At 38.9% G+C, this 24,840-nt stretch overlaps 6 protein-coding genes and 1 pseudogene across 13 annotated transcripts; 3 read left to right on the top strand and 4 right to left on the bottom strand.

Annotated features, from left to right (window-relative positions):
* Positions 1-46: 46 nt before the first annotated feature.
* Positions 47-6,622, bottom strand: LOC106376415 (5-methyltetrahydropteroyltriglutamate--homocysteine methyltransferase 3, chloroplastic). Of its 3 annotated transcripts, XM_048767381.1 has the most exons (18): positions 6,237-6,622; positions 5,836-5,890; positions 5,655-5,751; positions 5,448-5,506; positions 5,110-5,361; positions 4,649-4,863; positions 4,218-4,571; positions 4,054-4,141; positions 3,830-3,957; positions 3,330-3,721; positions 3,093-3,256; positions 2,950-3,030; positions 2,716-2,882; positions 2,527-2,632; positions 2,197-2,447; positions 1,920-2,121; positions 1,462-1,842; positions 47-437 (listed from the first exon to the last, which is right to left on the bottom strand). In XM_048767381.1, the coding sequence occupies exons 6-17, from the start codon at positions 4,849-4,851 to the stop codon at positions 1,477-1,479; spliced, it is 2,502 nt and encodes an 833-aa protein (XP_048623338.1). In that variant the 5' UTR covers positions 4,852-4,863; positions 5,110-5,361; positions 5,448-5,506; positions 5,655-5,751; positions 5,836-5,890; positions 6,237-6,622; the 3' UTR covers positions 47-437; positions 1,462-1,476. The 3 variants fall into 3 exon arrangements, with proteins under 3 accessions (XP_048623338.1, XP_022566048.2, XP_013671946.2); XM_022710327.2 differs by lacking the exon at positions 47-437 and having other exon boundaries at positions 1,316-1,842; XM_013816492.3 differs by lacking the exon at positions 47-437 and having other exon boundaries at positions 1,316-1,842; positions 4,649-4,846.
* LOC106376416 (inactive protein RESTRICTED TEV MOVEMENT 2-like) lies at positions 182-1,341 on the top strand. Its single transcript, XM_013816493.3, has 2 exons — positions 182-389; positions 518-1,341. Exons 1-2 carry the CDS (start codon positions 299-301, stop codon positions 1,210-1,212), a joined length of 786 nt encoding a protein of 261 aa, XP_013671947.1. The 5' UTR covers positions 182-298; the 3' UTR covers positions 1,213-1,341.
* Positions 6,623-7,184: 562 nt separating the features above from the next.
* LOC106373430 lies at positions 7,185-9,445 on the top strand (annotated as a pseudogene).
* Positions 9,446-9,556: 111 nt separating this feature from the next.
* On the bottom strand, positions 9,557-14,648 carry LOC106374621 (protein argonaute 9-like). Of its 2 annotated transcripts, XM_013814609.3 has the most exons (21): positions 14,487-14,648; positions 14,043-14,179; positions 13,558-13,964; positions 13,311-13,447; positions 13,135-13,232; positions 12,970-13,067; positions 12,720-12,882; positions 12,517-12,633; positions 12,334-12,441; positions 12,170-12,232; positions 11,979-12,092; positions 11,713-11,896; positions 11,497-11,612; positions 11,252-11,395; positions 11,005-11,147; positions 10,857-10,922; positions 10,706-10,769; positions 10,433-10,633; positions 10,193-10,287; positions 10,083-10,114; positions 9,557-9,890 (listed from the first exon to the last, which is right to left on the bottom strand). In XM_013814609.3, exons 2-21 carry the CDS (start codon positions 14,175-14,177, stop codon positions 9,715-9,717), a joined length of 2,661 nt encoding a protein of 886 aa, XP_013670063.1. In that variant the 5' UTR covers positions 14,178-14,179; positions 14,487-14,648; the 3' UTR covers positions 9,557-9,714. The 2 variants fall into 2 exon arrangements, with proteins under 2 accessions (XP_013670063.1, XP_048623336.1); XM_048767379.1 differs by lacking the exon at positions 14,487-14,648 and having other exon boundaries at positions 14,043-14,209.
* Positions 14,649-17,203: 2,555 nt separating this feature from the next.
* On the bottom strand, positions 17,204-19,357 carry LOC106421355 (F-box/WD-40 repeat-containing protein At5g21040). Of its 4 annotated transcripts, none has more exons than XM_013862197.3 (2): positions 19,216-19,357; positions 17,204-19,023 (listed from the first exon to the last, which is right to left on the bottom strand). In XM_013862197.3, the coding sequence occupies exon 2, from the start codon at positions 18,942-18,944 to the stop codon at positions 17,334-17,336; it is 1,611 nt and encodes a 536-aa protein (XP_013717651.1). In that variant the 5' UTR covers positions 18,945-19,023; positions 19,216-19,357; the 3' UTR covers positions 17,204-17,333. The 4 variants fall into 4 exon arrangements, with proteins under 4 accessions (XP_013717651.1, XP_013717652.1, XP_048623334.1 ...); XM_013862198.3 differs by having other exon boundaries at positions 17,204-19,018; positions 19,216-19,356; XM_048767377.1 differs by having other exon boundaries at positions 17,204-19,018; positions 19,225-19,345.
* A 141-nt stretch (positions 19,358-19,498) lies between these two features.
* BNAC09G36830D lies at positions 19,499-20,744 on the top strand. The gene has a single exon (XM_013862201.3). The coding sequence runs from the start codon at positions 19,530-19,532 to the stop codon at positions 20,577-20,579; it is 1,050 nt and encodes a 349-aa protein (XP_013717655.1). The 5' UTR covers positions 19,499-19,529; the 3' UTR covers positions 20,580-20,744.
* On the bottom strand, positions 20,646-24,015 carry LOC106421356 (bifunctional aspartokinase/homoserine dehydrogenase 1). 2 transcript variants are annotated; one of them, XM_013862200.3, is made up of 12 exons: positions 23,757-24,015; positions 23,482-23,632; positions 23,333-23,416; positions 23,114-23,229; positions 22,791-22,844; positions 22,532-22,619; positions 22,311-22,403; positions 22,000-22,040; positions 21,701-21,754; positions 21,260-21,423; positions 21,100-21,169; positions 20,646-20,910 (listed from the first exon to the last, which is right to left on the bottom strand). In XM_013862200.3, the coding sequence occupies exons 1-12, from the start codon at positions 23,850-23,852 to the stop codon at positions 20,785-20,787; spliced, it is 1,137 nt and encodes a 378-aa protein (XP_013717654.1). In that variant the 5' UTR covers positions 23,853-24,015; the 3' UTR covers positions 20,646-20,784. The 2 variants fall into 2 exon arrangements, with proteins under 2 accessions (XP_013717654.1, XP_013717653.1); XM_013862199.3 differs by having other exon boundaries at positions 23,482-23,603; positions 23,692-23,991.
* Positions 24,016-24,840: the final 825 nt, after the last annotated feature.

The raw sequence follows: 24,840 nt of genomic DNA, 5'->3' as shown, positions 1-24,840 counted from the left end.
GTATAAGAAAATATTATTCTCATATGTACATGAAAAAAAAAATGAATATAACAAATAAAAAAGGTATACTTAATATTGAACTCAATCCAAAGAATCATTAAAAGCTTCAAGACAAAGAAAACCAAAAGAATTAAGCCTTCGTTTCTTCAAACTAAAACCAAATCAAACAAAACTCTTTGCTGTCTAATAATAATCTTCTTTGCCTATAAATTCATTTGATATGTTTCTCTGCTTTCTCACAACACAAAAACATTACTTCTATTTAAACCAAAGATTATAAAAGAGTGAGAGAGAGAGAATGGCTGCAACTAGAATCTACCAAGAATTTGAGCCTGCAACTAGATGGACCTCTGAACCAGACGCTGAGATCCTTGTCGTTGATCTTCCAGGTTCTTTGTCTTCTTCTTCTCAATCTTGTTTATTCATGTTTCATTTCACTACATTGAACAGAAAGAAGAGAGACAAGTAGTTTGGTATGAACCAAGCAAGCTCATAATGCATTGTCTTATGCGATTAGGTTTCAAGAAAGAACAAGTTAAGGTGGCGGTAACCACAACAAGGAAGCTAAGACTAACAGGAGAACGTCCAACTGGTGGAAACAAATGGATTCGTTTCCGCCACGAAATTACAGTTCCTATGACCGTTGATATTGACTCTGTTTCAGCTATGTTCAAGGATAACAAACTCTACATCCGACATTCCAAAGTCAAGACAGAGAGCCCTCATACTAAGCCACCATCACAGGTGGTCAAGAAACCACATGATCAACATGAGACAAAACAAGGACAGGGTGCTAAAGCAGCAACGGTCGAGAAGCCGGATGGTGCCAAGACAGGAATCCCTCAATCACCTGTCAAACCACCGGTGATGACGCAACCACGTGATCAACATGAGGCCAAACAAGGCCTGGGATTTAAACCCGAAGAGCTGAAGCATGATGCACAGCATAAAGCAGGGGAAGTACAGAATGACAACAAGGAATTAATTGGTGAGCCTAAAGGACCTTTGAGTTCCAAAGATGAGGAGAAGGACAAAGTTGGAGCGAAGTTGTTCGAGAAGTACAAAGAGGCAACTGGAAATGTGGTACAGAAAGCTAAAAGCCAAAGGCAGCTACTCTGCAATATGGCTGCTTCGATTACATTGGTTCTGCTAATCCTACTCTATGCTAGAAATGCAGTACGTTCATCCCTTGTGTGGAACTCAGAGGAATGAGTGACCCTTCACACAATGTATATGTTTGCTCAGGCAGAAAATAAATAATATTTGATAATTCCCCTCTACATGTCTGTCTACAAATGTGTAACTAGAAAATGAGAAAAAAAAAAAACTCCATTTTATAGATTTCAAATCAGTTTTAGCGTAATTCCAGTGCCAGAACAATCATTACAGGTTCATTCCAAGCAATGATAATACGTAAAGGGATTTAGAGAGAGAAGAAAGTGGTAGTATGAACAAACTTACTGGATGAGAAAGACTTTATGACTTATTTAGCTGAGAGCGGATTAGCTTGGTAGCAGCAACCATGTTGCTCAGTGCAGACTTAACTTCAGAGTACTTCCGCGTCTTTAGGCCACAGTCAGGGTTCACCCAAAGGACTTTGCTGTCCAGAACTGCAAGCATCTTATTGATACGCTCAGCTATTTCTTCAGATGATGGGATACGAGGAGAGTGAATGTCATACACCCCTGGACCGATTCCAGCACCGTATTTCACTCCTTCATGGAAGACTGATAAGAGCTTCTCATCTGACCGTGAGTTTTCAATAGTGATCACATCAGCATCCATGTTTATGATTGAGTTGATAATGTCGTTGAAATTTGAGTAGCACATGTGGGTGTGAATCTGCATGAAAGTACAAGGAAAGCATGAATAAATTACATCTGTTTCATAATGGAGCAATAATGTGAGATAAAGATGACCTGAGTAGTGTCTCGCACATCACAGTTTGTGATTCTGAATGCGTGGACGGCCCAGTCAAGGTAAAGTTCTTGCTCGGACCTCCTGAGAGGCAATCCTTCTCTTAATGCAGCTTCATCAATCTGGATAACAGTGATGCCAGCCTTCTCAAGGTCCTTAACCTCATCTTTAATCGCGAGTGCAATTTGGAAACACGTCTCATACCTATAAACAGCAACAGTGAGATGGAACACCACATAGAGTGAAAAGAGAATTTGATAGGCTTGGGTTGTCACACACCTGGGCTGGTCATTTCTAACAAAGGACCAATTGAGAATTGTCACAGGACCAGTGAGCATCCCCTTCATAGGACGTTCGGTCATCTTCTGTGCCATTGACGACCAGAAGACAGTCATTGCCTTTGGTCGGCTGACATCACCGTAGATGATAGGTGGCTTGACACAGCGGGATCCATATGACTGGACCCACCCATTCGATGTGAATGCAAAGCCAGACAGCTGCTCGCCAAAAAACTCCACCATATCGTTTCTCTGCAGGACTACGGCATATCAGGGGAATAAACAATGCAATAGTTCGAATAATAAGCTTAGTGTTTTAGTATGTTTTCACCTCTGCCTCCCCATGCACCAATACATCAATCCCAAGTTCTTCCTGAAGCTTGACTACCTTTTCAAATTCGACTTTGACAGCCTGGACATAATCAATTTCTGATATCCTGCAAATGCAGTAGGTGCATGAGCAATAGAAGAATGTCATGTTACAGTTTTTTAGATACATCATCGGATTAGATAGGCCTACTTTCTGGCCTTGAATTCCTTGCGTATCCGTCTGAGATCTGCTGTCTGAGGAAAAGATCCAATTGTCGTTGTTGGAAGAGGAGGAAGGTTTAGCTTCTTCTGCTGGGCTTGTAGCCTAGCACTTACTTTTGTAGAACGGCGATGATCAGATTTCATTACTGCAGCAACCTGAGTAAGAAAGTAATTAAAGATCCAAGTCCAGGATACAAAATGTATTTGTAAGGAAACCCCTTACATTATGTTGTATAGTGGCATTTGTCACCCTTGGAGATGATCTTCTAGAAGCTTGTCGCATGGAATTAGAAGCAAACATTGCCTACAAAGAGATAATAGTCCTCAAAGGATGTGCGTAATGTAATAAGAAAATATGTACCTTACCTCATCCTTAACACCAGAGAATGATCTGGCAAGTGCATACACTTCAACGACCTTTTGTGCCGCAAATGCAAGCCATGATTTTAGCTCTTTATCAAGTTTAATTTCATTCAGCAAGTCTACAGCCGTATGGAGTAGAGAGCACGAAGTAGAGACCACAACTTTTTCTGCAAAGAGAAGACAAAGGTTGGCATCATTCTGAGTCTAACGATCGAATAAAAGGTTGTTTAGTGATGATACCTTTCCCAACAATGTCTTCAAGAGTCTGTAGTGTCTTGAGCGAAGCAGAAAGATCATTGGCCCAAATGTTTCTTCCGTCAACAACTCCAGCAAATAGCAGCTTCCCACGAGGAAAATCCACTTTGATCAAATCAAGAGTCTCTAATCCACGAACGAGGTCAAATCCAAACCCAGTTACACACTTCAACGACGTCAATGCCTTGTACGCTTCAGCAGGAACATCTGCGAAGTATGTGGCGATAAGAACATTCAACCCCGCCAAAGATGACTCCATGTGAGAGTAGGCATCCGAAAACGCCTGCAACTGGTTGGTGTCAAGATCCATCACAAGTATAGGCTCGTCGAACTGAATCCAACGTGCACCAGCAGACTTTAGATCAGTCAAAACTTCTCTGACAAAACAAATGCCACAGGAAACCATTTAACCTCTCTCTCTAGTACTATCCAAATGAAAGTGTAACTTTGTATTTGTTTTAGAAAACCTTAGTAACAGTTCTTACTTGTAGACGGGAAGAATCTTGTCAATCAGAGAAAGAAGGCAGAAAGATTTATCAACATCCTTAGCTGGTTTTGAGAGGAGCAAGTAGGTCATGGGACCAATGAGCACGGGAACTGTGTCTATACCAAGCTGTGCCATGAGCAGCCAAAAAGTACAATTTTGAATAAGAAACTTTTACCAGGTCAACTACAAGCTTTTAACTAAGAAAGGTTGCAGTCAACTCACCGCTTTGGCTTCCTTAAACTCCTCCACAGCCTTGTGAGATGCATAGGAGAATTTAACAGAAGGACCCAACTCAGGAACAATGTAATGGCTGTTAACGCATTTAATTAGCATTAGAATCTTTCTTTACAAACATGGGAGGAGAAAAAGAGGATTCGATCACTTACTAGTTTGTATCAAACCACTTGGTCATTTCCATAGCAGGAACAGAATCATTACCCCTAGCCATGGAGAAGTAAACATCGAACCCGACCTCACCACTTTCCCAACCGTACCTAGAGGGAACAGCTCCAAGCATCGCTGTGGTGTCCAACATCTGATCATAGTAAGAAAAAGTGTTGCTGGGAATGTATTTGATCCCTACACCAGCCATATGTTTCCATATGGAGCGTCTGAGGTCAGCAGCAACGTTTTGCAAATCCTCAGCACCGGTTTTCCCATCCCAGAAGGACTCTAGTGCAAACTTAAGCTCTCTCTTGGGACCGATGCGGGGATAACCGACAATGTGGGACGACATTGCTCTGTTTCGTCACAAGCAACATGATCAGGGGCTCATGATTGTAATAAATAATACAAGGAAACATCAAGAGAGGAAAACCTGGGACGGAGGGGGCGGCGAGAGGAGGGTGCGCAACGGAGGGAGGGGGAAGAGGAAGACGGTGGTGGAAGAGATGGAGTGCGGCTTGGAAGCGACGGCGGGACTCTCTGAAGAGCGCGCTGACCCATTCTTATAGTCTTCCCTTTCTTCAAACTGCTCCTATTATTTCTGTTCAGTCTCCGCCGGGGAAGGAGGAGACTCATACACAAACACAACTATTTAATTTAATTTAATTTCACAGGTTTTACCTATTTTTAATTCGATTATTGTTATAACCAAAAGATAATTAAACTGGACATAAAACAAAAATACCAACACAATTTTATTTTTTCTCACATATTTTTACAAGCAGTTCTTATTACAAAACATGCAAGTTACAACAATGCCTTCTCGCACCATATGTAGTTGGGTTTCATGTAACTCAATAAACCACAAACATTCTCAAAAGTGTTTACACTCACTTGGGGACTGATTCATTGACCAGAGAAGCTGAGAAGTTTCAGTGAGTACAAGAACAGCCACCATCTTTTGTGTCGTCTGCTCCCATGTGTCAGCCGGTGGTGCGGTGGCTTCTGCCATATGCTTTGGATGTTTCTCTCTCTCTCTCTCTCTCTCTTGTCTCCTTTGATCTGCTTCGGGGCGTGCTTCAACGCTGGTAACAGCGCCTTCACACACTCGGCTACTGCGTTTAGGTTCCCAGGTATGTAGATTATCTGAAAAAAGTAAAAAGACCTGGAAACGTGAGTGATGATGATTACTTAGAGATGATAAGAGCAGTGTGAATTTTGGAGATTTGTACCAATGTTGAGCCTCTCTAATTCTTGCTGCAGAGGGTGAGAGCGTCGCAAATGGCGTGATCTGCTAACAGAGAAAAAGGAAAACGGGATCAGATAACTACCCACCGCCATACTTTTCCAGGATGGAGAAGAGCAAGCAACTGCTTCGGTTTGGAAAGAAATAGTAACCAAAACAAAGTTGCAATAGATGACAAGAAAAAGCCTTTTACCTTTACGCTCTCTCGCATCATAACAAAGAGAAGACCGGGTGTTTCTCTCTCGATCACTTCTTTTTTTTTGCTTCTCTTGGAGTGAAGCCAGTACCACCTAGTTGCAAGAAGTAATTGTATCACAATATGATCCCAACACACTACACCAAATCTGATACGTAACTAGATGTTGTTTATATACCAAGTGTAAGAATGAGGTCTGAAGAGAAATTAATCACTGATACAGCCTGTGTCCACTGCAGTAGCACAAGAAAATCAGAAAGGGTCATTAAACAAATGGAGGAATAAGTAGTTATGGGAGCAAATTTGAACTAATCGAAGCAAAACAAAATTTACACTTGCCATCACGTAGAGGAACCATGGAGAAATAAAAAAAAAAGAAACAATGAGGAAAGGGTTTGAGTATTTAAGGAGAAATGGTATGAAAAGGAGCAATATTTTTGGCATCGAATAAGTGACCTCACCAGAATAACGAACTGGAGAGATGTATCTAGCTAGATGCACTTTAGAGGCGCATATATAAACTCAACTCATCCAGGTTTGTAACAGAACAATCAAGAAAGTATTTAACACTAAGCATACCTTCGATCAGGTCCAGCCCCCAGCTGAGACAGTATCACTGACAGTGAGAATAGCCAATTTATACTCAGGTACTAAGAGCAGATTTTAGATCATAGAGACAACCAAACAATGAATAGCCAAAGTCGCCAGCTTTCAATGACGTCATGAAAGAATAGTATGGTGGTAGAGTATCAGGAGGAGCGCGAATATCCTCCGCCAAACACTTTCCCAAGCGCTTCCTGCAGTGATATGACTAACGGAGGAAGCCCATGCCGAGTACTATCCTCAGAGCTTCCTCCGTAAGTATCATCTCCGTCTTTCCGTCGCCGCCTCCACAACAACCTTCGCTGTTTGAGAGAGAGAGACGCCAGGTCATTTCATCTAAACTATTAAAACCAATGAGATTATTATGTTTAAGCCAACAACAACCAAACACGCTTGTAACAGGAAATACAATCCGGTTTATCTTATTTGCTTTGGTTTAGCTATTTTGAGTTACGGTTCACACTTGGTTTGTCATTTGTGAAACCTTTATGTAAATCAATTTGAACCGTACCTCAAAATAGCTACAAACCGGGAAAAATAAGATAAACCGGATTGTATTTTGCTGTTACAACGCTCCTTGTATTACAGACGATGGAATTGGTTAAAGTTTTCTGCTTTAGCTTGATTAGCTCATCTAGCTGCTGCTGCTGCTGCACCCTTGTGATTGAATCTAGGGTATAGCTTATTATTGACTGCTTGTGAGATTGAATAACGAAGAAAAGAGAGATGTGAAAGTGATCATGTGATGAGTTATGTTGCCTGTTGCCTGTAGGCTGTAGCTGATGGGTGTATTTACAACTTGTGAATTGCCAAGTAGGAATTCAGATTTGAACTCTATCAGTGTTGCACCATGTTCCATGTTAATGGTATAAACTATAAAGCATGAAAATGGAAGAACTTAGCTTAGTCGTAGTCAGATGAGTGATGTGGTGGGTTCTTGCTACCATTCCAGATTTTGTCTGTGAGAACAATATTGTGGCTAAAAGAAAGATGTGGGTGGTTTTATGTTCATGGTGGAATTGAAATTCTTTTTTCTTCTTCTTTGTGGGTTTGATTAGGGGATACAAGCGTTTCTACAGACGTACCCTGCTTGAAACATCTGACTTTCTCAAAGATGATTGATTGCCTAATAATCAACTGTAAGGTTGGAGTTGTGGTCTCCGAGGTACAGTGCCCGCCCACGTTTACATTCTATTCGCGTGTCCCTGTTTCAGAACTTGGATCACATTTTGGTGTTTTACTGGATAGCATGGAAGGCTCTGATGTCACTTTTAACATTGCTGGCGACAAGTTTCAATCTCATAAATTAGTTCTGGCTGCTCGATCTCCATTTTTCAAGTCTAAATTTTCCAATGAGCTTGAAGCAAACAGCACAGAGGTCACGATTAACGATCTGGAACCTAAGGTACATGATTGGTGGTTTTTCTTTACTTGTTTTTGTTTGTTTGTTCAGATCATGTCTGTATTGATGCTCTGTTCCTTTCAGACATTTGACCTCTTAAAGCTTCCTGATATATACGAGACGTTGATTGTAAAGCTTTTAGCAGCTGCGGACAAGTATTTACCTGAATAGGCTCAGGCTGTTGTGTGAATCTCACATCTGCAATGGCGTATCAGTAAAGTCCGTTGCCAAGATCTTAGCATTGGCTGACAGATATAAAGCTACAGAACTAAAGAGCGTTTGCCTAAAATTTACTGCCGAGAACCTTGCAGGTATGCATGCTTCTAATATTGCGATTAGGGTTGGACAATCTTGCGTAATGCTTATTGTGTTTTGGTTTTCTTGGTCTTGTGGAAATCAAAAACCAAATAGAATCATTTGTAATTCGGTTTAGTTCAGTTTGGCTTCATGCAATGTTTGTTTGGATTTGGTTCAGTTTTTAAATCAGTAATAAACCAATCGGATTATAAACACAGTTCATTTCATTTTATTTATGAAAATCAAGTGTATAATCGATCTTCTGTTGTGTTTGAATTTGGTTGTGGTGTTTCAATATTACAGCTGTCCTGGAGACAGACGGTTACCAACAGCAGAAGGATGAATGTCTGTCACTCCAGTCCGAGCTTCTGAAGGCAGTGGCTGGCTACGAAGAAAGCAGCAACAGTATTGCCAAGTCTCTCAGCGTGTGGGCACAACTATCAGAAGGCGGTGGCTGTGGCGGTGGGGATACCAGCAGCCGGCATGTTAGACAACGAACCACCTAGAGCCTCAGGCCCTCAATATGCATTTTCTCAGGTTTATAACCACCATAGAGGGGGTATATAGTTTGCTTTTCTGAAATTTTTCAAGGTTTTGGGGACAGGCTACGTTGAATATGAATCCTAACTCTTTAATATAGTATGTAGGAAAAAATCTTTGTAACATTTCACTTCAGTAATAGTTTCATATGTGTCCTTGTATTGCTGTATCTCAGAGTGTAACATGCTATAATTGTTTCAAATCCATAAATTCCAGAGCGTTTTTTTATGTAAAAGATAAGTATGGCCGTGTTCGTTTACATGTCGCGCGTCCTGTGACCTGCGACATGTGACATGCGACTGATCGCAGGTCGCAGGTTGTTGTTCATTTTGCTGTCGCGTAACATGCGAAGTCGCAAGTCGCAAGTCGCAGGTTGTTGTTCGTTTTGATGTCGCGCGACTGATCGCACGACCAGTCGCGGGTTCCCATTTAAATCGCCCGAAAAAACAGCGACTAAAAATTAAGAAAATTTTGATCGCGCGACTGGTCGCAGGTCGCAGATCGCAGGTCGCGCGACACGTAAACGAACATAGTTTTAGTCGCAGGTCGCAGGTTTAGTCGCATGTCGCAAGTCGCAAGTCGCGCGATACGTAAACGAACGTAATCTTAGTCGCATGTCGCAGGTCGCAGTTCGCGCGACACTAAGCTTTGAGTTTACGGTAATTTTTATAAGAGATCTCTTTTTATACACTGTAACCTCTTTTACACTAAGCTTTGAGTTTACAGTAATTTTTATAAGAGATCTCTTTTTATAAATTTGTTACTAGAAATTAGAAAGTAATGTTTATAAGAGTTATTTTGTGTCGTGGGACGTGGGTTATAACATCTCTCAGGTTCATGTAGCAACTCATACAATCTTATTCTACAGTAAAATGAAATATTACAAATTCTTAAAAGTAAAATTTGTATTCAGAATACTTAGAATTTTGGAATATTAAATCAAAATATTTCGTTATTTTACTATAAATTTTCATAAACAACTTTTGTAGGTTTCATTAAGAAAGGACATACTTTAAATTTTGCTAGAATAATTATTTTCCTATGATAAAATGCAAACTCAAGGTATAAATAGCAAATTTATAAAACACAGAGATTAACCAACGCCAACAAAGGCAGAGTGAAGATGCTAAATATTTTTTAAAACGAAAATCACAACACCGATTATTATTCTGTTGCTTAGGCAGAAAGGGATCTAGAGTCAAATAGCCATATGCTTCAACAGAAGAACATAGAGCTTGCAACATCCACCTTCAGCTTTGGCATGGGAGAGACAGGTACTGCTTCAGATGTTGTAATCCCACCATGGCTCGATGAAGTCTCGGAGTTGTCCTCAAACTTCATCGCAGTTGCCATCTGTGCAGCTGCCAAATGAGCATACATTATAGGCGCAACTGCAAAAAAAAAGAAGGAATTTGAGATGTGTTTTTTTTTGTTTTTGAAACACTAGTGTTTTTTTATACACTTTGAGATGTGTGTTAATATTATGCATTACTCAATAATAAAGACCAAACTCTAATCTCACATCAAACAAGTTTATTGTCCATATCATCTAAAAATCTACTGATATTGATCAGAAAAATTACCTACAGAGATGGCAGTTGTGCTCCGCTGGTAGCTGCAACCAAACATTTTATAGATTTAGTTTGACTAATTCAGTACATAAATGTAAATAGACAAAGATTGTGATGCTTACACATAGGATAGAGAATGAACAAGTTCTTGGAGGTCATCTGTCGAAAATCCAATCTCATTATAGAGCACATGGTAATATGTTGGCCTTGTAGTTCCCTAAAACATCAACATCAATAAATAAAAAATTTCATTCCATACATAAACAAGATTCATAATGGATTCCAGCAGAAGATTTTTAACACAAATGAGGCATGTGATTGTCTCATATAAGCAGCGGTTTTGAATGAGGCTATTTACTTACAATCATTCCATTATGGGCACAGAGATAGAAGTCATTGTTGCGTGGGTGACAGATCTTGCTGTCAACTATTGTTCCTGGAGGAACATTATCTGGTGGAACATTGCCAGGGCTTTCAGCCTGGAAGAACTTGGTGTGGTGGTTCTTTTGGGCAATGATCACTGTGAACTTGGGTTCCCAATTTTCTTCAACAAATTTGCATGCCTAACCCAAGAAAATAACCAAGTTCATAAATGTCCAACAACATACACTAAATAAACAAACCATAATCCATACCTTCATCATCTGATCCAATTCAATGTTAAGAACTTGATTGAACTGAGACTCACTCACACCATCCCTACATGCAAACATTTATAAACCAAGAGTTAACAAAAATGTATTATATTATTACTTTCACATGATACCTTAATAAATGTAAATATACCTGAAAATGATAATGTGTTCAGGTCTCCTATTCCCCGAGCTTGTGTAAAAGTCGAACAAGAGCTCCCTGAAAAGCGCATGAAGTTTCTCATTAATATGACCAAAAGCCTCTGCCACAAGCTATGAACACAACACAAGAGTAGTCAAACCAGAAAATTCCTTCATCAACGAGTTTTCCATTCTCGTCTGTGACAGGTTTGAAGAGATTATCAATCATTTCCGTGTTCCGAGATTGTGTGCGCACACATGCCCTATATTTTGAGATGAGTGGCCATTCTCTGGATCCCACAACCTATGGTTTCAAAACAAAAACATCAAGTTACCAGAAATAGATAAGAGTTAGACTTAAACTCTCTATATATGGATGACATCATAAGAAAAGAGAATCAATATTACAGCAGCAACTGATGGTATGTCAGACTGTCCAGGGGAACCATGGGATACATCCATCCCAACAATGAAGGTATAAACTTGCGTTACTAAAGGCATCATTGCTCGGGGTGAGCGCTCCATAGCTAACAGGGAGTTCAGTCCACCAAGCTGCGTATAAAAACACAAAGAAATCATGAGTTCTTGTAAGGTCCTTTTATAATCAATCTTGAAATTCTTAAGTGACTAAAATGTCAATCTTCGGAGATCACCTTGGCATTTATCTTGAGGAGAACATTTGTGAGATACTGATCATTTATTTTGGGGGTAGGAGCAATACACTGCGTCACAATTCCTTCTTCAACAAGATTTCTCCTCTTCCAAGGCCCTGGAAAATTCCGAGAAAAAAATTTCACATTTACATTCATTAGTTTATTAAAAAAAAGAGAGAGAGAGACCATATTCAAGAATAGTAGAATACAGTTTACCATAAACAAGAGAGTTTTTCTTTTCGGCAAGAATGCAAAGAATGAATTTTGGCTTTCCTTCTATTCCTTCTTTTCTGAGTTCAGATTGCATCTGCTCGAACATCTTTTGTACTCTGATGTTGGCTGGTGCACCCCTATAATCAGGATCTTCTTGAAATACGACTTTGTATGGAGGTTCTACGTTCTGAAATAAAAACAAAAACAAGGTAAGAATTAAAAAGATATTAAGTTTATATAGGCTAGCAATGATCCATTAGAGAGCTTACGATTCCTTTCATCCTTCCACATCCAATCAAGTCAGAAATAAGCCTTTTTGTATCACACCGAGCAGAGAAGTTCACAAGAACCCATCTAGTAACAGTAGCTGGCTCAACAAGTTTCTGCAAAAAGAAAGATTCAACTAGTATCAAAGGTTAAAATATCCATCAACTGAGGAAAAGATAATCAACCTATGTACCTTATAATTGAAGTTCCAACGCCCATCGCGAGGTTGAAACTCCTCTCCATTGCCTACTTTCAGCTGTTTAGAGACAAGGACAGATAATTAACGTTTAACCTTCAAGATTCAAAAGGAGTTACTCGATCAATGTTTACTTGCAAGAGAAGCAAGGTAAGCCATACCCTTGGTGTTGGTAAGACGCGGCCTTCCACTTGAGTGAAGTTTGAGCCAATGCTGACACCACAGTCTTGGAACATAGGGTCATTATTATAACCACTGTCCTTAATAGCCTGCCAATGAAACTTGAAAATTAGAATAAGAACGAAAAAAAAAAGAGGAAGAATGAAATTTTTAAAGACCCTTACGTTGTTTAACACATTCATCTTTTCTTGTGGTTTCTGTACTGATTCTTTGACAAGTTTACTCCTCTGAAAAATTGTAGGAGCTTTCGTATAGCGTTGAAGAGAAACAAGATGACATTGCTGAAAAAATTTTAAAACAACACACAAGTTTTATCACCAAAGAATGAAAATGTGATGAGAACAAAAAAAAGAAAGCAGAATATTACCTCAATGGGAAAGTAAGTAGGACGTTTTGGCTTACCAACACTGATGCAAGGTAAGCCACCTGAATGACGCATTGTAATTTCAAGATGTTTAGTGAAGTAATCATACACTGTAACCTCAACCTCCTTAGTTTCCCCGTTTCCTTGCTTTTGCTTCCAAAGAAACCTTAAGTAAAATAAAAAAAGGTAACTTATAACCAAATCAAAGAGAAGTTTAAAGCATATGATCAAAAGATATTAGTTCAGAACATACGTTTGGTCTCTGCAAGGAAGTCTAGTTAGTCCGGTTATCTTGTATTCTCGATTCGAGGGGTAGACTTTAACTCTAAGATTCTTGAGAGTACGTTCAGCCTTAACAAGAGAACAGAATCAAATAAGTACTTAACCTTAAACATACCACTGAAATTCTTGTAAGTACCTTTTTCCAGTCGATAGAGGATGGACCTCTCACTTCTTGATTTAAAGTAAGGAAATCAATAACAGGACCAGGTGATACTATCAATGTAGAAGAAACATCTGATGAAAAATAACAAAATGTTAGAAAGATGAGTTTGGATTCGACGTTAGAAACTGTACAATGAAAAAAAGAGTTACCAATGTTGAGGGATAAGCCTCCCTGAGTAGCTCTGAAGCTTGAATGGAATCCTCTGCATAGATGAAAACCTCCATGGTTGTTTGAAAAGTATTTTGCGTCATTGTGGAAGAAAGATTGACGAACAAGAAGACAACCTCTGCAATAAAAAAAAACAGTTATGTAAGTAACAACATGAAAATTTAAATTTTACCATAAAAAAACATTAAGATGTAAAGAAAGAAAAAAATCAAGAAAATGTATACTAACTTTGTAGCTGCATTCTGGCGCAGGATAACATCCAACACTCTTACAGCATCTTGAAGATCATTTGTTTCCTTTCCTTGAAGAGCACCTTGAATAGCTTGCATTGAGATTTTTGCAGCAAAGCTGATTGCAACATTGAATCTTTTGGATTGATTATGAGGCCTTAATCTTTTCGTGTTGGCGTCACTGGTACTGGTGTTGCTTCTGGTACAAGACATGTCTTCAAGAACGACAGAGAAGTCTAGTTTGTTGTTGGGAAGAGGACCAACAGTGAAAAGAGTCTTGTCGCCATCATAAGCAAAGTGTTTGGAACCCAAATCAGTTTGATAAGTTTCTTGAACTTTTGCAAGAATCTTTCTGCCAATACCCTTGGCTTCAACTGGATTCCCATCTTCATATGTGATAGCGACCTGTATCCAACACATCCCACTGTAATAAGTACTTTCAAAAAAGAAGAGAGATGAAAGTAAAGACATTAAGAAGCTTACACTGTATTGGAAGAAATGTTGACTTTTTGATGTGAAGTTGACTCCAAAGTGGTTAGTAAGCAGATCGATCTTCTGTCCTCTAGAACCGTTACCACTCCGAGCCATTTGAAGATGACCACTCCTGTTCGGATCCATTTCTGGAGTCGTTAAACCCACAAGGTCACATTTTAATCATATTTCATTAACATAAAAGTTTAAAACACATTTTTATAAAACCTAATCAAGAATTAAGCAAGAAAATGGAGATAAACTTGAAGATATATGACAGAAAAATAATTGTCAAGATGAAGAGAAAAAACTTGCCAGAGAAAAAGAAAAGAGTTATGTAAGGATGCAAACTTTTTTAATAGTATTTTAATAAATCAAACGTATTCTGATATAATCTAATCATGAAAAAATGAAATAGAACAAGCAAGAAGTGGAGTTAAACATGAAGATTATTACATAATAAAACAATAGTCAAAGATACGGAGTATGTAAGAGGAGACGAAGAGTGCGATGACGAAGCCAAACTAGTCGTTGCGTATTTATGCTATTTTTAGTGAAGAAGACAGAGATTTGTAACTTCTTCTCTTTTTTTTTCTGGAGGAAACGTGTTAGACAAACCTCTTCATTTTCCTCTTTTTATAGACTCTGCCTGAGGAAACGTGTTACTACTCGATATTACTTTTGAATTAACCAAAATTAATATTTTGATAAATAATTCTCCCTTTATTTCAAAATGATATTTTTTGTCAACATTTCAAAATGATCTATATTCAAAAAAATTTGTTAAAATCAATTTTTTTATATTTCCAATGCATGTAATAATGATACATAGTAATTTTTTTTAAAAAAATTGTATTTTGATTGACTACATTATAATTTAAACATAAAATAATGCATTTATTTTATGTCATTTCATAGTAAAGTCATTATTCTAAAATAATTGTCTTTTGATTGACTACATTATAATTTAAACATAAAATAATGCATTTATTTTATGTCATTTCATAGTAAAGTCATTATTCTAAAATAATTGTCTTTTGATTGACTACATTATAATTTAAACATAAAATAATGCATTATATCAAAGTATTTCGTTGTTTTACTATGCATTTATTTTATGTCATTTCAAATATCAAACTTTTTAGGTCATTTTTGTAAAATCGTTCAAGAAAGGACAGTAGAATAATTATTTTCCTATGATAAAATGCAAACTCAAGTTTTAAATATCAAATTTATTGAAACATAGATTAACCAGCGCTAACAAAGGCAGAGTCAAGATGCTAAATATGTAAAAACTAAAATCATAACACCGATTTTTATTCTGTTGCTTAGGATCTAGAGTCAATAGTTATATGCTTCAACAGAAGAACATTGACGTGGCAACATCCACATTCAGCTTTGGCATGGGAGAGACAGGTACTGCTTCAGATGTTGTGATCCCACCATGGCTCGATGAAGTCTCGGGAGCTGTCCTCAAACTTCACCGAAGGTGCCATCTGTACAGCTGCCAAATGAGCATACATTACAGGCGCAACTGCAAAAGAGGAATTTGAGATGTGTTATTATTAGAGAAAAAAACAAAAATAATATTAAATCAAGTTTTTGTTCTCAAACTAACATTCAAGGTCAAAAGTCACAAAAATAGCATTTAATATTTTATCAAAAGTCACAAACTTAGGGTTTAGAATTAAAGGGTGGGATTTAAGATTTAGGGTTTAGGGTTTAGGATTTAGAGTTTAGGGTTTAGGGTTTAGAGTTTAGGATTTATGGTTTAGAGTTTAGGGTTTAGAGTTTAGGGTTTAGGGTTTAGAGTTGAGAAATGAGGTTTTGGGGATAAGATTTCAAATTTTGAAAAATAAAAAAATTAAAATTTTCAAAAGATAAACTTAGAAAGGTGTTATTTTGGTCATTTTAGTTTTTGAGTGCTATTTATGTGATATAAACTTAGAAATGTGCTATTTTGGAGATTTGTTCTTATTATTATGCATTACTCAATACTAAAAAAAAACTATAATTCTCACAGCAAACAAGTTTTCCATCTCAGAAATTTTACCTTGAGAGATGGCATATGTGCTCCGCTACTATTAAAAGCATATTTTGTTAAAATAAAATACTAAACGTAAGTAAAACTGAATAAATATTAGAGATTTCATTTTGCTTTTATGTTATAAGATATTTTAATCTTTAAATTAATGCAAGTTTTAACGTATTTGATGTTTTCCTTATTACTGGTATATACAAGCCTATTTTCTGAATGACTGAACTATTTACATTAAACATTTAAGAATTTTTTTACGTAAATTTTGTTCATTATTCTCTAAACCATTTTATACTTAAAAAAAAAGGAGAGTAAACATTCATAGGAAATGATCAAAACAACCTCTCTTCTTTCTTTTTTTGAGAATTTCCCTTCCTGTATTTTCTTTCTTTTTTGGTACATCCGTCTCTCCCTCACTCTCCTTCAGTTTCTAGTAATTTTGTTACTAAATGACGATTAACTTTAAGTAAATTTGATCATTAACGACGAGGATAGTTTTGTATAGTGGACCAACTAAAAGAAAAAGCATTATGAAAAGAAAAACAATGAATTCATCGTCATCATCCAAAAGCTACACCGTGTAAACAGGAGTATTAAGTAAATTCCAACCTAAACGTCAAACTTCACCACGCGTTCAAGTTTTAAAGAAACACACCAAATAGAAAATAGACGCATGTGCTAACAATTAATTGTTCACAGAAGAAAAGTTAATCCCAACCTAAACGTCAAACTTCACCACACACATGAATTTATGTAAGAGTGTGGCTGTTTCTTATGCTTGAAGTATAAATAAAGGCTATATTATTCTGCTGAAAAATAGGAAAAATATGTAGTAAACAGAGGCAAATTTCCAACTACAAAACAAAATTCTGAGAACAAGAATTTGTATAAATTAACTCATGGATTCCTCGTTTTTCAACAACCATTTACTAGAAAAAATAAATCTGAGATCAATTTTTGTATAAATTAACTTGTTTTTGACAAAAAAACAAATTAACTTGTTTGTTTAAGATTTGGAAAATCAGTGAATTTTGGTGATATTTTACTTGCAACTTTATTTTTTGAAATATTTTCCTGAAAGAACTTCTTAAATTAACGTTCTCCGAAACATAGAATTGAGAAAGAAAAAAAGAGCTAAAACCGAATATTTTCAGTTTGCATTCAATCATAAGACACAAGTCTGCTTAGCTCAAAAGCCTAAATGTGCCAACTTTTTTAAAGTTGCTTCACCGAGTGGTGTTGGAAGGAAAACGAATCACATATGCTTAGGCCTTCGCCTTGCCACTTGCTCTTCGTTTTGTATGCCACGCTCGATTCCTATCTCCATTAACAGGGTTCTTATGAGCAGCAATCGAGCATTGGTCAGGCCTTCCACTCTTTGCATTCATCTCCATTTGCATCCTCCTCCGCCTCATCCTGTTCTCAAGCCTCATTCCTTTCAGAGCTCGAGTTCTCCTCTCAATCTCCAACGCTTGTGTGAAGTTCCATATCCGAACTACGCCTTCTTCACCTCCACAAACTATACGGTCACAACCCACGTCCACCGAGAACAGGTTCGAACCGAACCCGTGCAGCATTCTCTGTGGCGGTTCCACAATTCTCGAAGAAACCCTCTTGGGTAAGCCACGACGGTTAGTCTTCAACAACTTCCTAACGTCGATAAGTGCGAGTTTACCGTCACCAGATGCTGATACAAGCCAGGGAAACTCGAAGGAAAGAGAGTAGACAGGACCAGTGTGAGGCATCCATTGAGATATGAGCACGACGTTTGTTTCACTACCGTGTTTTCTGATCTCAAACATTTTGATCCCTCCATCTTCCCCACCGGTAAACAGGAAATCTCCACTATGGCTTCTTGCAAGAGAGTAAGTGTTACCCTCATGAGCACCATGGATGATCGCCTGAGGAGTCTCACTGCTAATGTCCCAAATGTACACATCCGAACCAGCAGCACAAGCGATGCTTGTCTCATGAGGCGCTAGTCCCCAAACCCAATCACTATGCCTCAACGTTTTGATACACTTGAATGAAGACCTATCCCATATCCGAACAGACATGTCCCACGAACCGCTAAAGATACTTGTCATGTCCAGTGCAAGAGATGTAATAGGACCCTCATGCTCCCAAAGACGAAACTCTGTCTTCTCTTTCTGAAAACCCGTGAGGTCAAAGAGGTTTTTCAGACCGTCCACTGCTTTCCAGCAATGTATAAAACCATCAGTACCGCCAGCTACCAAGAGCTTCGTATCAGCCGCAGCTGCTCTAATAGTACAACCAAGCGGTTTAGAAGCTGCAATAGACAAGCCTTCTTCCATTCCCCACATCCGAACAATGCAGTCATATCCAGAAGTGAAAATGAGCTTAGCAGAAGCTAAAAGAAAAACAGTACGAACTGCTTCAGTGTGACCATAAAGGGTATCAATACTATGACGTCCTAAAAACGTATTGCTCCTAAACTCCCTCTCAATAAACAGCTCTTTCCATGACCTCTCTTCAGAAGTTTTACCCCCGAAGACGACGGGGAGCCCCCACCTCTCGCAGTAGAAGCCTTTCCACGCATGATGCTCTGAAGCTAACCTATGCAGACAAGTCGAAACACAGGACACAAGGCCCAACTCTTTTGGGTCAAGGCAGTTAAGAATCTCGGATATCAAAGCCTGAGGCAAATCGATAATGGTGTATCGATGAGTAGTAGTAGTAGTAGTGGACAGATCCTTATCACTGGGCGCTACCAAAGTCGCCTTCTTTTGATGATAACAAAGCTTCACACATGGAACCTCCACAGACCCATCTCCAATTCTCAACTCAGCTCCTTGATTGGATAAACCTTGGCCAACAATCGCAACTTCAGCTCTCTCTTGGCACTCAAATTCCATGAAAATCCAACCAAGCGTCTCAGAAACGACCCAAACCGGATCTGAAAATCTACAGCTCCAGAGACGAATCCCAGCTAAGCTTGAAGAAAAAAAAAAAAAAAAGAGAGATAACGATTCAATTCAACAGATTCATAACGAAACAAAACTCAATTTTCCCGTCAAAATGAATATCCCAAATTCGATTAACAATCAAACCCTAGAAAGAGATTTGTAAACTCTTATAGCTTAACGAAAAGTAACGAGCAATGAGAAAGCCACAGAATCTACGTACCTCAAATACCTCGTAACAGAGAAGAGATTTTTCTCCCAAATCAACGTTGCCCTAATTTCTCAGATCGAATTGATGAGATGAAGAAGATTGGAGAAGGAGAGCCAACCGCTAACAAAGACTCAGAAAATATTGCCAATAAATCATTTTTCCATTTTCAAAATGTTTAATGGTCTCAGTACGGTGCTATTATAACCGTCGGATTAAAAAAATATCGGACGGTGAAGATCTCATCCTATTTTCTCTGCGTTGTTTTTTCAAACTTTCATCTTACGACCTCGTCCTCTCTTAGAAGCGATCAGCCTCAAAGCTCAAAAATGTCTGATTCTTCCCCAAACCACGACTCTCCACCTCCTCCGTCGATCACCGGCGGCGTCTCAGAACCCACCGTGGCAAACGAATCGGACACCAATGCGAAATGTCAAACAGCGTTACAGTCCTTATCCTCAATCGTAACAACCGCGACCATCCCTCCCACAATCTCCCTCCTCCTCGAAGACAACGCCGTCTCCGCCGCGATCTCCTCTCTCCTCCAACTCCCCGACTCAGGCGCCGGAGACAACAACCTCTGCCGCTGGCTCTACGATACCTTCCAGTCCGCGGAGCCTCCCCTCCAGCTCCTCGTCCTCCGCTTCGTCCCCTTAATCGCGGGACTCTACCTCTCCCGCGTCCCTCTCCGGCAGCCTCAGGCCGGATTCGAAGCCGTGCTGCTCGCTCTCTACGCGCACGAGACCACCTCGCGCGCGGGCCAGGCCGTAACCGTGAACATCCCCGATCTCTCTCACCCTAGTATCTACCACGAGTCGAAAGGTCCAGCTAAAAACAACTCCACGTGTCTAAACATAGCCGTTATCTCCTCGACGCTTGATCCGCACGGTACCGTGAGATCCACGCGACGCGCGAGGATCGTTGGAGTGGCCTTGGAGCTTTACTATGGTAAGATCTCGAGTATGCCGCGCGAGTCCAAGCTTAACTTCTGCGAATCGTGCGAGAAATGGGCGGGGCAGAACGGAGAGAGGGAGGAGCAGAAGCCACGAGCTTTGATCCCTGAGGAAGAGAGTGTTGCCGTGGGAGGAAGGTCTGAGAAAGACAGCGGGCGGATTCCGTTGCCGTGGGAGCTTGTGCAGCCGATTCTGAGGATCTTGGGGCACTGCTGCTTGATGGGGATGAAAGGGGAAGAAGATAGGGAAGTGTCGGAGGCGGCGAGTAAGGCTTGTCAGAGTTTGTATCTTAGGTCACTGCATGATATTAACCCTAAGGCGATACTGGCTACTGGGAGTCTTCTCCGGCTCAGGGAGATGGCTCTTGATCCCAAGAACCAGATTGATCACACTGAGATATCAAGCGACAACGTTTTGTCTGTCTGAGCACTTCAGTAGTGCTGTTCTGTTTTTCAGTCGAAGCTTTTTATGTTAAGATAAAACCATCTTCGATTTGTCAACGTAAACACTCACAAAAGAGAAGCTTTTTATTGCAATGTAAGGAGAGGCCACGGTCTTTTATGATGAATAAAAACAATCCTTGAAAATTAAGATTTATTATTACTGTGATAAGACCAAACCACATGCTCTCTCAAGGAAAAAGATCCTGCATGTCGATGATGTCTGCAAGAACACCGGCTGCAGTCGTGTCGTTCCCGGCTCCGGCACCTTGAATCACCAAAGGCTGCTCCTTGTAGCAACGGCTACGTATCTCCACCTGCAGGTTTTCCAACAATTCAATCACTTAATCCTCACGAGACAATATACAGAAGGAAGTTTGAGTGCAGCAATGCGAGCTTAAGAGGTCACTGTGTGCAAGGAAGGGAACTGGTAAGCCGTTTAAATAAAAGTTTATGTGAGGAAGTTTCAGAAAAGATTCAACAAAAGAGTGTTATGAAAAACTTACTATATTGTCACTGCCTCTTAGTCGTCCCAGTGGTGAATCTTTTGGAACTTCTCGAATGCCAACTTGAACACTGTTGAGAGACCGTGAAATTCGAAGTCAGACAAATTGTGACATTGTACACTAGCATTCTAAGGGTGCTAGGAAGATACTTGCTACTTACCTTGAGCCCTCAATCATACAGACATAACGAAGCACACACCCGTTTGACGAAGCTCTTTTAACTCTCTCCTCAATGTTCTGATCCAATTTTGCTATTCCATTTTGGAGGAAATCATCCACAGTCATGACTCCAGGTCTCATCTCTTCAGGGTATAAGCTCTCTATCTACAATTATGTCAGGAGAAAAAAATGATAAAAGAAGTTTTGTTAAGAGCCATTCTTTTCGGAATCAAGAAAGCACAACAAATGTTCAGACACGACTGAGAGCAGCATCTCTAAAGCTCAGTTATAACTTCACAGTTAAAAACAAAGGCGAACAAGATTTCACCAGCCACAATTTCAACTGAAAGTTGACTCGAAAGAGAGTTGTTTCATCAAACATAGATCACTGCATAGAATTCAAAAAGATTGACAATGAAAAGTTTTAAGAAATGGTTCATACCTTTATGCTATCCATAACTATCCTTTTCCCAAGAAGTCGAGCAAGAATCAAAGCCTATCATGACAGAAAAAAAAACAACATAGTTGAGATACATAAAATTTTTGTATTAAAAAATCTCTCCTCAACAAAAGTATTTTGCTTGAAATGGTATTTGGGAAATACAATGCATAGTCTCTTGAATCGTAGTGAGTTAAGTAAATACAATGCTGCTTTTATGAAAGAAATATCGTCCATAAGGTACACATGCATTTTAACTGTTAGTCTCTCACAAAAGATACAATAGCTATATGTCTGTGTACCTTTCTAGCAACATCCATGCCACTGAGGTCGTCACGTGGATCTGTGACAGAAAAAACAAAATAGATAGAACATGTCAATCAGACATCATATTTAGAACATTCAAACGTGATTTTTTTCTTTTCATCGATTATGAGGCAAGGCGAAACCAATTATAAGGAGAAAGCAAGTTGGAGCATATTGTCAATCTACAAAACATATTATAGAGTATAGGAAGATAGATATCTACTTAAATCTAGTGCTGCTAAAAGAAAGCAGTTGACAAAACATGATACTCTCTGTGCCATGATGACTAAATGAAATTGGAACAAACCTGGCTCAGTGTACCCCAGCGTTTTGGCAGCTCGAACAACTTGACTTAGAGGCCTTCCATCTTCAAGCTCACTCATTACATATCCCAAGGTACCTATTACAAATGAATGAAGATACATATATTCACAAATAAACTGTACATGCCTAAATTCGGATAAAAACAATGAAAAACATCTACAACACTATCACAATAAAATGAATTGCATCTGTAAGTGTGATTACCGCTCAAACTACCGACAATACTATGAACAGGATCTCCAGATGAAATAATGCGGTTCATGGACGCAATGACAGGAAGCCCAGCACCAACCTGTATATAAAAAAGCAGAGCAAGAACTTTAAGGTTTTTTTCACTACACACCCAGCCATATCATCACACTTATGATTAGGTAGAAAAGTAATAGTGTCAGTTTCATTATCAAAGACTAAAAAATATGATTTTAATAGTGTCAACTCTATATAAAGGCCGTGTTTCACCTACAGTGGATTCATGGCGGATACGTCGAGGATCCAAAACCAACTTGTCATAATGTTCCTGCGGAGAAGACAAGATGAGAAAAATATGTAACACGTGACTATTAGGTTGTAAATTTAGGAGAATTCGATTGAACAAAAGTATCATTTTCTGCTTGAAAACAACCAACACATGTTCAAGACTCTATGCTGTCTCCAGATGAACTTATTCGTCACCACAGCAAAACCAAAAGGGAGAGAAACAACTCAGGTGAACATGTTGATGCATATGCCACCACATTCATAACAATGCAGAAATGGTAACTAGTAAATTAGTAATAAAGAAGCTACCAGTGTGGAAGTAAGAGGCTTCTTATTTGCAAGGACAACACAGCAACCCAAGTCAACTGCCTTCATCAATATTTCAACCGTTTCACTGCTGGCTGAGCAATCCACAACAACTAAGCCTATAGCAAACAAAAAAAAAAAAGACTTTAATCTTAAAAGAACTCCGAAAATAATGTCTTGAACTTACATGCATTATATTAAAGGCCTAACACTAACGCTGACCTGTAGATTTACCGAGAAGTTGTGCAATTTCTTCCGTTTCTCTTATTGACTCAGAACCATTGAACACGCGATATTCACCTTTTCCTGTGATTGAAAACAGATTTCTATTATATCATGCCAACCATGACTGGTGAAAGAGTCACTCTCACCTAAAGCACCAAGCGTCGTCAAAGCAGAACCAGCCGATTTGATACTGCAAACTTCAGACAAGAGATCATCATCAAGTCCCTCTTTGAGCACATCCACTGGAACAGCTAAGGATTTACTGTCACTGACTCCAACCACCCGTAAATGAACTCCCTGTCCCCAAAATGAAAAAAACAAAACAAAAGGAGGATTTTTATTACAGAACTACTTACAGTATTTGTCCATACATTGACATCAGCTTCCGATTCATTCGAAATCGAGAGAAATGAGTACGGACCATTTTGGCGTGAAGCGATCGGAAAGAGACAATGTGTTGGAGAAGTTGTCGGCCAACGCCTCCACATCCCATGAGAATCACCGAGATCTTCTTCATCCTCCCCTCTTCTTCCTCAAATTTCGTCTGCTTTCTGTAGCAGTTTTGCCTCCGCTTCGACTGACTAAGAACGCTAATTGTATGTCGCAGCGTTTCGGAAACGCGCGTTTTATGTCTCTTGGTTATACGGACGGACGGTGGTGATTTGCGGGTAGGTTAGAGGTGTACAAGTGGTTAAATATTTATAATGGGCTTGCAAAGCGGAAAACATTAATAATCTGATTGGGCCTTTAGCGTCAGCTTTTACACCAATCAAGCCTAACACATGGTTTTATTCCGGTTCGGATGAGTGAGTTATTTGTTGGTTCGATTGAATATTTGTTTTTTCATTTGTTTTTAATTAAAGAAATGCGAATAAAGACATTTGCCCGGGACAACGCTCATTTGATGCCCATACATGTGATGTTCAAATAGATCTACATTATTGTGGTCGAGGAGATGAATGACGTTAAAACAAATGTTGAGAAGGTTGGAACTTGGATGTTGGAGCACTGAAATCAATTGTCGAAAGATGTGAAAAGGAGGTAAATGAGCTCAGAGAAGTGGTGTACTCTTGCGAGATTTCTTTGTCAAAAGACGAGAAGAGTCGATAATCATTTTTTCTATTTCAATTGTCTATGAATTTGTTTGATGGAAGGAAGGAATCGGGTCACCAAACATTCCAAGTGTCGTGTAAGTTGTGATTTCTTTTTCTTTCCTATCAATATTGGTTTATGTACTTGTTAGGAATTGTTCACGTTCGCTAATAGTCTTATTATTGAACCTTGAGAAATGTAATGGTTTGTACAAATTTTGTATCACGTCATGTTATGTTTATGTTGTATGTTTAAGGTGTTTTAATGGTCCTAATTGTTTGTTTCCTTGTATTTGTGGTTCTAGATTATTAACTATGGAAGAAAAACGTGAGGTTTTCAAAAACTGTTTTGAAAGAAGCCTTTGATTTGGTAAGAAATGCTTCTTTCCCTTTGAATATATCTGAGATAATGGT

This window comes from Brassica napus, chromosome C9 (assembly GCF_020379485.1).
Source record: "Brassica napus cultivar Da-Ae chromosome C9, Da-Ae, whole genome shotgun sequence".
Lineage (NCBI taxonomy): Eukaryota > Viridiplantae > Streptophyta > Magnoliopsida > Brassicales > Brassicaceae > Brassica > Brassica napus.
Note: the sequence above shows the minus strand (reverse complement) of the source record. Positions and strands in the feature narration are given on the sequence as shown.